At 40.4% G+C, this 10,000-nt stretch overlaps 1 protein-coding gene across 9 annotated transcripts in view; it reads left to right on the top strand.

The window, feature by feature from the left end:
- Positions 1-5,805: 5,805 nt before the first annotated feature.
- mapk10 (mitogen-activated protein kinase 10) overlaps positions 5,806-10,000 on the top strand; it is a 64,801-nt gene continuing 60,606 nt past the window's right edge. For 4 of the 9 annotated variants that reach the window (XM_058414742.1, XM_058414745.1, XM_058414746.1 and 1 more), the window contains exon 1: positions 5,807-6,083. In XM_058414742.1, the coding sequence (XP_058270725.1) occupies positions 6,081-6,083 (3 nt within the window). In that variant the 5' untranslated portion in view covers positions 5,807-6,080. Of the gene's footprint in view, positions 6,084-10,000 lie in introns of all 9 variants that reach the window. The other 5 variants (XM_058414741.1, XM_058414739.1, XM_058414744.1 and 2 more) reach the window with 2 other exon arrangements.

The following is a 10,000-nucleotide window of genomic DNA, read 5'->3' as shown; positions in this document are numbered from 1 at the left end:
CAGCTGGATTTCAACATTTTCACATTTAGAATGAATCATTTTTCCGGCGTTTTTGCCCAGTGGAAATTACAGTAGTCGCTAGAGCGGGGTGATGTAGCGAGCTAGTAGAGGCCATACGGAAGGTAATCAGGTGCGGCGGCTGAACCGGTGACCTTTAGACTCGGGGACTGTAATGGACGGCGCTGGAGATAAGTCGACGCCCTTCCTGTCTCTAGCACGCAGGATACACACAGAGATTGGTGTCTACAGTAGTTAAGAGATCAAAATGAGGCTGTTTCCTGTGTACTCAAGCCTAAAGAATTAAACATTGGAATTCTAAGTAACATTTGCGTTTTTAGAAAACAGTCAAAGGACGCAAAACAAACCTGAAGCTGAAATACCGAACCCCTCCACCATCCCGTCACAGCAGCATGACATGATGATGTGCTAAACTGTATGTAGCTACACTGGACTTCCACTGCTGAGCATTAGCCATGGAGGAATGTAAAAATGACTCACGTGTCATTTCTTTCCTAATAACTTCACCATAATCACCGTCGATCCCTCCGCGACTTCAGAGTGATCTAATCTCTAATGCTTTCTGTGGTGAAGTGCTCTCTGTGGTGATTATCATGTTCTGTTTTAAGCTGCTGTAGGAGAGTAACTCTTACCATCCTGAAGTGATTCTTTTTTAATATCAGAATCTCCTGAAGTGATTCATTCCTCTTATAAACAATTGCAAAAAAACCCCACAATGACCTCATGCTCACATTAATGTTCACAGTGACGTCATATTTATATTGACATCCACAATGACATTGCTTTCATATCAACGTCCAAAATGACATCACAAACATATCAACACAATGACATCACGTTCCTGTTGATGTCCACAATGATGTCACATTCATACTGATGTTATGTTTATACTCACTTCCACAAAGACGTCACCTTCACATCAACGTCCACAAAGACGTCACCTTCACATCAACGTCCACAAAGACGTCACCTTCACATCAACGTCCACAAAGACGTCACCTTCACATCAACGTCCACAAAGACGTCACCTTCACATCAACGTCCACAAAGACGTCACCTTCACATCAACGTCCACAAAGACGTCACCTTCACATCAACGTCCACAAAGACGTCACCTTCACATCAACGTCCACAAAGACGTCACCTTCACATCAACGTCCACAATGACGGCACGTTCACATCAACGTCCACAATGACGGCACGTTCACATCAACGTCCACAAAGACGTCACCTTCACATCAACGTCCACAAAGACGGCACGTTCACATCAACGTCCACAAAGACGTCACCTTCACATCAACGTCCACAATGACGGCACGTTCACATCAACGTCCACAAAGACGTCACCTTCACATCAACGTCCACAAAGACGTCACCTTCACATCAACGTCCACAAAGACGTCACCTTCACATCAACGTCCACAATGACGTCACCTTCACATCAATGTCCACAAAGACGTCACCTTCACATCAACGTCCACAAAGACGTCACCTTCACATCAACGTCCACAAAGACGTCACCTTCACATCAACGTCCACAATGACGTCACCTTCACATCAACGTCCACAATGGCGATACTATCATATTGATGTCCGCAATGACACTGCATTTATATCAACGTCAAAAATGACGTCACAAATGACATCCTGTTCATACTGATGTCCACAAAGACATCACAATCATATTGGCATCCACAATGACATCACGTTCAAATTGATGTCCATAATGATGTCACAGTCATATCAACGTCCACAATGAGGTCACGTTTATATTCACTTTCACATTGTAAACAAGTTTATATTGACATCCACACCGACGTCACGTACAAACTCAAATTCACAATGATATCACATTCAAGTTAACATCCAAAATGACGTCACTTTTATATCGGCGTCCACAATGACGTCACTTTCAAAATTGACTTCCACAAGGATGTTTATATTGACGTCCACAATGACGTCACATTTACATTCACTTCCACAATGATGACAAGCTCATACTGACGTCCACAATGATGACAAGCTCATACTGACGTCCACAACGACGTCACGTTCATACTGACGTCCACAACGACGTCACGTTCATACTGACGTCCACAACGACGTCACGTTCATACTGACGTCCACAACGACGTCACGTTCATACTGACGTCCACAACGACGTCACGTTCATACTGACGTCCACAACGACGTCACGTTCATACTGATGTCCACATTGATGGCGTCCACAACGACGCCATGCACTAACCTGACCACGATGCCGTAATAACCCTGGGAGAACTCAAGAAGTTGAGAAGTTAACAAAATGTCAGGGCAGCCTCTAAATCAGGCCGTGTGATCTGTGTGCTGAATTTGCAGATTGACGTTCGGTTCTTTATTTTATTTCATTAAAGCTAAATAAACTTCAAACAAGAAAAAACCAAACCAAACAAACTCATGGAGTTCATCAGGCTGCAGGAGGAAAACACAAAAATTCTGTTTGTATAAACTTAAGTAAACCACACACACACACACACCCTTACACACACACACACACACACACCCTTACACACACACACTGAAATATCATAACAGCCCTCAGTTATTTAATATCTAATGTATAAATTGATGAAAAACACCGGGCAGCAGCTGAAACCCACAGAGCTGAGGCTCAGAGGCTTGAAGCTGATCTTATCGAGCGTGTCTCCAGCAGCGTGGAATGAGTCCCGACCTGACTTGTTCCTGATTCAGGAAGCAATTAAACCCCGAGTGTTTCCTTCCTCAGTGACGTCCACCTCCGCTCTATTTCTAGTGCACTACTCTCCATCTAGTGGACCTACAGAGTTAATACAGAGACCAGCTTCAGCTCCATCGCCTGCTCTACAGCTCCTCTGGGTCTCAAAAATGCCTCACATCCTTTTATCATTAAAAAATTTACAAACAAATTTTACATGAACAGCAAATTTTTATTTTTTAATTAACAAGGAATAAAGAAGCTCAATGTTTTATACAACATAAAGGAGCTTTAACAGACACCTCACTGTCTCTCTCTCTCTCTTTCCCTCTCTGTGTCTCTGTCTCTCTCTCTCTCTCTCTCTCTCTGTCTCTCTCTTTCCCTCTCTGTGTCTCTGTCTCTGTCTCTCTCTCTGTGTGCATCTCTCTCTCTCTCTCTCTCTCTCTCTCTCTTTCCCTCTCTGTGTCTCTGTCTCTGTCTCTCTCTCTGTGTGCATGTCTCTCTCTCTCTCTCTCTCTCTCTCTCTCTCTCTCTCTCTGTCTCTCTCTCTCTCTCTTTCCCTCTCTGTGTCTCTGTCTCTGTCTCTCTCTGTGTGTGCATGTCTCTCTCTCTGTCTCTCTCTCTCTCTCTCTCTCTCTCTGTGCCTCTCTGTGCGTGTGTGTGTGTCTCTCTCTCTCTCTCTCTCTGTGTGTGTCTGTCTCTGTGTCTGTGTGTGCATGTCTCTCTCTCTCTGTCTGTCTCTCTCTCTCTCTCTCTCTCTCTGTGTCTGTGTGTGCATGTCTCTCTCTCTCTGTCTCTCTCTCTCTCTCTCTCTCTCTCTCTCTTTCTGTGACTCTCTCTGTGTCTGTGTGTGCATGTCTCTCTCTCTCTGTCTCTCTCTCTCTCTCTCTCTCTCTCTCTCTCTCTCTCTCTCTTTCTGTGACTCTCTCTGTGTCTGTGTGTGCATGTCTCTCTCTCTCTGTCTCTCTCTCTCTCTCTGTGCCTCTGTGTGTGTGTGCCTCTCTCTCTGTCTCTCTCCCTGTGTCTCTCTGTCTCTCTCTCTGTGACTCTCTCTGTGTCTGTGTGTGCATGAGTCTCTCTCTCTGTCTCTCCCTCTCTCTCTCTGTCTGTGTGTGTGTGTCTCTCTCTCTCTCTCTCTCTCTCTCTCTCTCTGTCTCTCTCTCTCTGTGCCTCTGTGTGTGCCTCTCTCTCTGTCTCTCTCCCTGTGTCTCTCTGTGCCTCTCTCTCTCTGTGTGTGTGCCTCTCTCTCTGTCTCTCTCCCTGTGTCTCTCTGTCTCTCTCTCTGTGTCTGGGTGTGCATGAGTCTCTCTCTCTGTCTCTCCCTCTCTCTCTGTCTGTGTGTGTCTCTCTCTCTCTGTCTCTCTCTCTGTGTGTGTGTCTCTCTTTCTGTGACTCTCTCTGTGTCTGTGTGTGCATGAGTCTCTCTCTCTGTCTCTCCCTCTCTCTCTGTCTGTGTGTGTCTCTCTCTCTCTGTCTCTCTCTCTCTGTGTGTGTCTCTCTTTCTGTGACTCTCTCTGTGTCTGTGTGTGCATGAGTCTCTCTCTCTCCCTCTCTCTCTCTCTGTCTGTGTGTGTGTCTCTCTCTCTCTCTCTCTCTCTCTCTCTGTGCCTCTCTCTCTGTGTGTGTGTGTGTGTCTCTCTCTCTGTCTCTCTCTCTCTCTGTCTGTGTGTGTCTCTTTCTCTCTCTGTCTCTCTCTACCCCCCCCTCTCTGTCAGTTATGATTAATATCCAGAAGCTGTAATAAGTGGAGATTAAAAGATGTGATAAATAAACAAAGAGGAAGAACCACGTGAGAATCGACTGATTCTGTTGTCAGAAGCTGCACAAGTCGTTTCATACAGTAAAAAAATCTTTTTATGTATTTCACACTCAGAGAAAGAAAAAAACAGCAACACAATTGAAACTTAACAAATATTAAACAAACAACTTTATGACTTGTAAGCATTTACGATAGTGCTTTATTTTACAGCTCGTTTGACTCCTGAAATCTGATTGGTTGAAAGTCATTGATTCATTTCCTGTAACTGCATGGCTCTGATGTAGCTGTAACTCAACTCACAGGTTTATTTTAACACACTTATTCGAAATGATCATCATCTCTACCTAAAATTGTACAGTGGATGCTTTCCATGCAATTTACTGAACATTTAGAATGTATTTATTGATACGGTGAAGGTTTTTATTTGTAAGGAAATGTTTATTTAATTCGGACATCCTCAGGTTTCAGTTTATTCTTTCTGTAACAAAAAAAAACTGCAAGCCTCGTTATTTTTTTTCTTTATGTTTCATGTAACTATAAGTGTATGAAAAATAATATGCACCATTCTTTTATAAATAATAAATATAATTAATGTAGTAATCAAAATATAACAACTATCATAGATTATAATTTATAATTTATTTATTTATAATTTATTTAATGACACATAATGTAATTATGTCCAAATAAAATGTATGATGTGTTGTTTAGATATTATTAAAAATATATGGACATTTTCCATATATAAAATAAATAAATATATAATATTTAAAGTAATATAATTAATTATATTTATTTATATATTTAATTAAAGTATAAAAAAATATCATGAAAGTAATAAGCAACAGGGTGGATGTTATTATTATTATTTTATTATTTTTCTATAGCAATATATTTTGTTTTTACTTCTTTTATTCCACAGGATTTTGCTAAGAATTATGAACCATTTTAATATATAATGTATAATATTTAATTATAATATAATATATAATTAATACATATATATATATTTTTTTAATATGAATATTATATTTTTTAAATATAATATATAATTTTTTTCTGTCATATTAAATGTTGTATTTTTTTATGTATTTTATTTATTTATTTATTTTTATGGCCTTCCACTGCCTGTGTCCCATTCTAATTCGAATTATGAGAATTGACCCTTTTCGACTTCCACATCCTTCCAGCACATTTCGGAAGGACACCCTTATGGCTTTCCATACCCTCCTTTTCCTCTGGCGTCACAAACAGCTCCGTCCTGTTGCCAAGGCAACCCCTGTTCCCTCCTATTAGTCCCCCCCCCATTTCTTTGCTCACAATGGTACATCCAGCATCCTGCAGCACAATGGTCGCAAGAGGACGGCGGACTGTGTGATTCAGCATCGCCTTTCGGCCACCTCTCTCTCCTCTTGTTTTGTAATTTAATCTTAGTTTTTTATTAATCTGTCCATTTTTTACGCATCATCGTGGTGTTGATCCATGTAGCCCGATGGGGATGTTGTGAAAAAGAGTGTGAGAGAGAGAGAGAGTGAGAGAGAGAGAAAGAGAAAGAGAGCGAGAGAGAGGACCGGAATCAGCTGGCGCGGAATGGTAGGTCGATATGATGCTGATGCTGATGCTGGGGATGAAGGGTGGGGTGATGCTGCTTCTGCTGCTCTTGTAGATTCCGACTGAAGGTTAATGAAATCCTTTAAAGCCAGAACGTGATCGTGAAAGCGTGTGTCGTCGTTTTTTTTGTTCTTGCAAGTCGCGATCAATATATCGGATATTTTGCATCATCGCGATATTACCGGTATGATGCTGCGGTGTGATGTATCGCGAAACCGACCACAGCGTCGTGCTGTGTGATTATCTTCTGATGCTGTGTGTGTTTGGAAAAAACAAACAAATAAATAAAAAACAAATACAAATAATTTAGGTTTTAAAATCATTGTATGATTCTGACCTCATGACATGACATGACATTGTGTTATTCCTTCTCGCCGATTTCTGCTGCATCCGATGTTTCCCCCTGCACCATGAGTGTGTTTTTTTTTCTCCCCCTCTGCGTCCGTCGTGTTCGTCCGGCCTAAACGCCGCACGAGCGGTCAAGTGCTCAGAGGGAGCTGGAATGAAAGATGACAGATGAGAGATGTGTTAAGTGGTTGACCTTTTTCAGAAATGTTTGGACCAGACCGGTGGTCTGTTTGGATTGTATTTCTGTAGAATAAAGGTTGTTAGCGATGTGGCTTCTTCTGAAATCCTGAGCGTTTTCTGCTGAACTCGTGCTGTTTGTCTTCTCTGCCTTCACTGCAGTGTGCATAAGCTTGCTGTCTTGTTTCTTCCATCTTGGAGCCTTGGACTGAGATTTTATTTCATTCTCTTATTGACCACAGACCTGCTGTTATTATCATTAACCATAACATTAACCTGATTTCCTCTGGGTTTTATATTATGAATGAACACAACAGGCTATAGTCAGCATCTGTGACTAAAAGTTATTCTATCTATCTATCTATCTATCTATCTATCTATCTATCTATCTATCTATCTATCCATCCATCCATCCATCCATCCATCCATCCATCCGTCCATCTAACTGTGTAGCAGTCTCTCGATCCATCTATCTATCTATCCTTACATCTGACCATCCATCTATCCATCCATCCATCCATCCATCCTTTGATCTATCTATCTATCTATCTATCTATCTATCTATCTATCTATCTATCTATCTATCTATCCATCCATCCATCCATCCATCCATCTAACTGTGTAGCAGTCTCTCAATCCATCCATCTATCTATCCTTACATCCGACCATCCATCTGTCGATCCATCTATCCTTTGATATATCTATCTATCTATCTATCTATCTATCTATCTATCTATCTATCTATCTATCTATCTGTCTATCTATCTATCTATCTGCTTGTCTGTCTGTCTATCCATGTATTTGCTCCATCCATCCATCTAACCGTGTAGCAATCCAGCCATCCGACCATCTATCTATCTATCTATCTATCTATCTATCTATCTATCTATCTATCTATCTATCTGTCTATCTATCTATCTATCTATCTATCTATCTATCTATCTATCTATCTAGAACCATCAGACACAAGGTGTTACACCAACAGTTAGATCAGCACCTTTAAACACAAGCCTTTAAACTCTCTTAAATTTTGTGGGATAGAAAATACTGACTGCTACATGATCTATAAAGTTAATAATACTTAAGAACATTCATTATCAGGGAAATGATGCTAACTGCAGGGCATTGTTTAGTATTTAAACCCCAAACACAATGAATTCTGGTTTATTAGCTACCTGAGGGTTCAGTTTTTGCCCTTTAACTGTTCCTGGAGGCATTTCACCGTGTGGTTTTGTTTCCTCTCTCTCCTATAAAATGGCTGAACATGGACTGAATTTCCTAGAGTGTAAAAGTCTTTTTTTTTTTTAATTTAACAGCATACTTAAGGAAAACGTTGGTCTTCTCTACAGTCTTGTCTCATCTTTTTTTCAGTTACATGCTGTTATATTGTCTGTACCAGCAGTGTGTGATGCTCTAGCTAGCTGAAAGTGTTAGCCAACCATTACCTAGCATGTTCTGTGTGTCCATGGCTACTCAGAGTTCCAATCAAAATGTTTATTATTTGGACCCACTTAAAAAATAAATAAAATAAATAAATAAATCACACATCCAGGTGTCTGTGGAGGAATGAAGAAAAAATGGAGGAATGGAGGTAAAATGGATGGATGGATAAATGAATGATACAGCAGTCTTAACAGGCAGAATGTCTTAAGACTGATAAAACTGATGGATGGATGGATGGATGGATGGATGGATGGATGGATAGATAGATAGATAGATAGATAGATAGATAGATAGATAGATAGATAGATAGATAGATAGATAGATAGATAAAGACAGACATATAGACTGCTACACGGTGAGATGGATGGTTGGATGGATGGATAGACAGACAGACGGAAAGATAGATAGATAGATAGATAGATAGATAGATAGATAGATAAAGACAGACATATAGACTGCTACACGGTGAGATGGATGGTTGGATGGATGGATAGACAGACAGACGGAAAGATAGATAGATAGATAGATAGATAGACAGACAGACAGACAGACAGACAGACAGAGAGATAGACTGCTACACGGTGAGATGGATGAATGGATGGATGGATAGACAGACAGATTGAAAGATAGATAGATAGATAGATAGATAGATAGATAGATAGATAGATAGATAGATAGATAGATAGATAGATAGATAGATAGATAGATAGGTAGATAGATAGACTACTACACGGTTAGACGGATGGATGGAACAAATGCATTTATAATACCTGTCTGACATTCATACAGTGGCCTTTTTTGGTCAAATCTCTCTCTCTCTCTCTCTTCCTCTCCCTCTCTCTCTCACTCTCTCTCTCTCTCCCTCTCTCTCTCTCTCTCTCCCTCTCTCTCTCCCTCTCTCGGTTGTTAGCATTCCTTTATTGTCCATGTGTGATGGCAGTCTGTGTGAAGGATGTCTCAGTATGAATTATTTAAAGGCCTAACTGGGGGCTCCTTAATGCATGTGGCTCGAGCTTTCCGCAAACACTCTCCCTCGTCAAACTGACCTCTCTCTCCAGGGATGGACTCGTTTTCTCAGCTGAGCGCAATAATGGACCTCGGCTTCAAACGGCGAGCCGGCTGTAAAAATTCCCGAAATTCCCTTACGGAAGCATGACGCTCACAGAGACGGCTGAGCGAATTCTTTGGCTAGGGAAGTGTGTGTTTTAGAAACTGCTTCTTTGTGGACCTACAGGATATGATAATGATACTGAGAAAGTTATGCGAATGTGAATTATTATTTTAGGTTCTTACATATGCTAATCAGGACTTTATATACTTTCTCAGTAGCTGGAAAGTAGGACAAAGTCATCAGGTGTAGAAATAGGAAAAAGTACTGAAATAGACAAAAGCCTGCATGGCAATGAAATTTATACTATTAAACCATAAACAGTTTGATATGGGAGGACTAAATCACAAAGAAACAGACCATAAAGCAGGTCATGAAGTGTTTTTATCTTCTTCCTCTTGGATCACAGCAACAATTTCTTACTTACTTATTACAGTAGAATTCATCTGTTTATAGTTACACTTAATGTTGTAGAACATCCACAGAACCACAATGTCTTGTCTTCTCCTATGTTATAGCAGCTGTAACACTCCTTCCTTCACCAGACTCTCTTTTCTTCCTTCTCTGCTGTTAACAGCTTGTCATATTACCAAAAAAAATCCTCTATACTGTTTTCCAAAAAGCTAACACTGGAGACTCCTTCCATTAAAAAGTAAATGTGTCCTTACCTTCTAAAAAACAAGTCACTGTATGAATCGTTGTTGCTATAGAAACAGTAACAGGGATAAATGCGTTAAAATAAACCTGTGATTTGATCAAATGGATCATAACTTTCCACAGCATGTCGTTGATAGATAGATAGATAGATAGATAGATAGATAGA

This window comes from Hemibagrus wyckioides, linkage group LG18 (genome assembly GCF_019097595.1).
Source record: "Hemibagrus wyckioides isolate EC202008001 linkage group LG18, SWU_Hwy_1.0, whole genome shotgun sequence".
Classification (NCBI taxonomy): domain Eukaryota; kingdom Metazoa; phylum Chordata; class Actinopteri; order Siluriformes; family Bagridae; genus Hemibagrus; species Hemibagrus wyckioides.
This window is presented reverse-complemented; position numbering and strand designations above follow the sequence as displayed.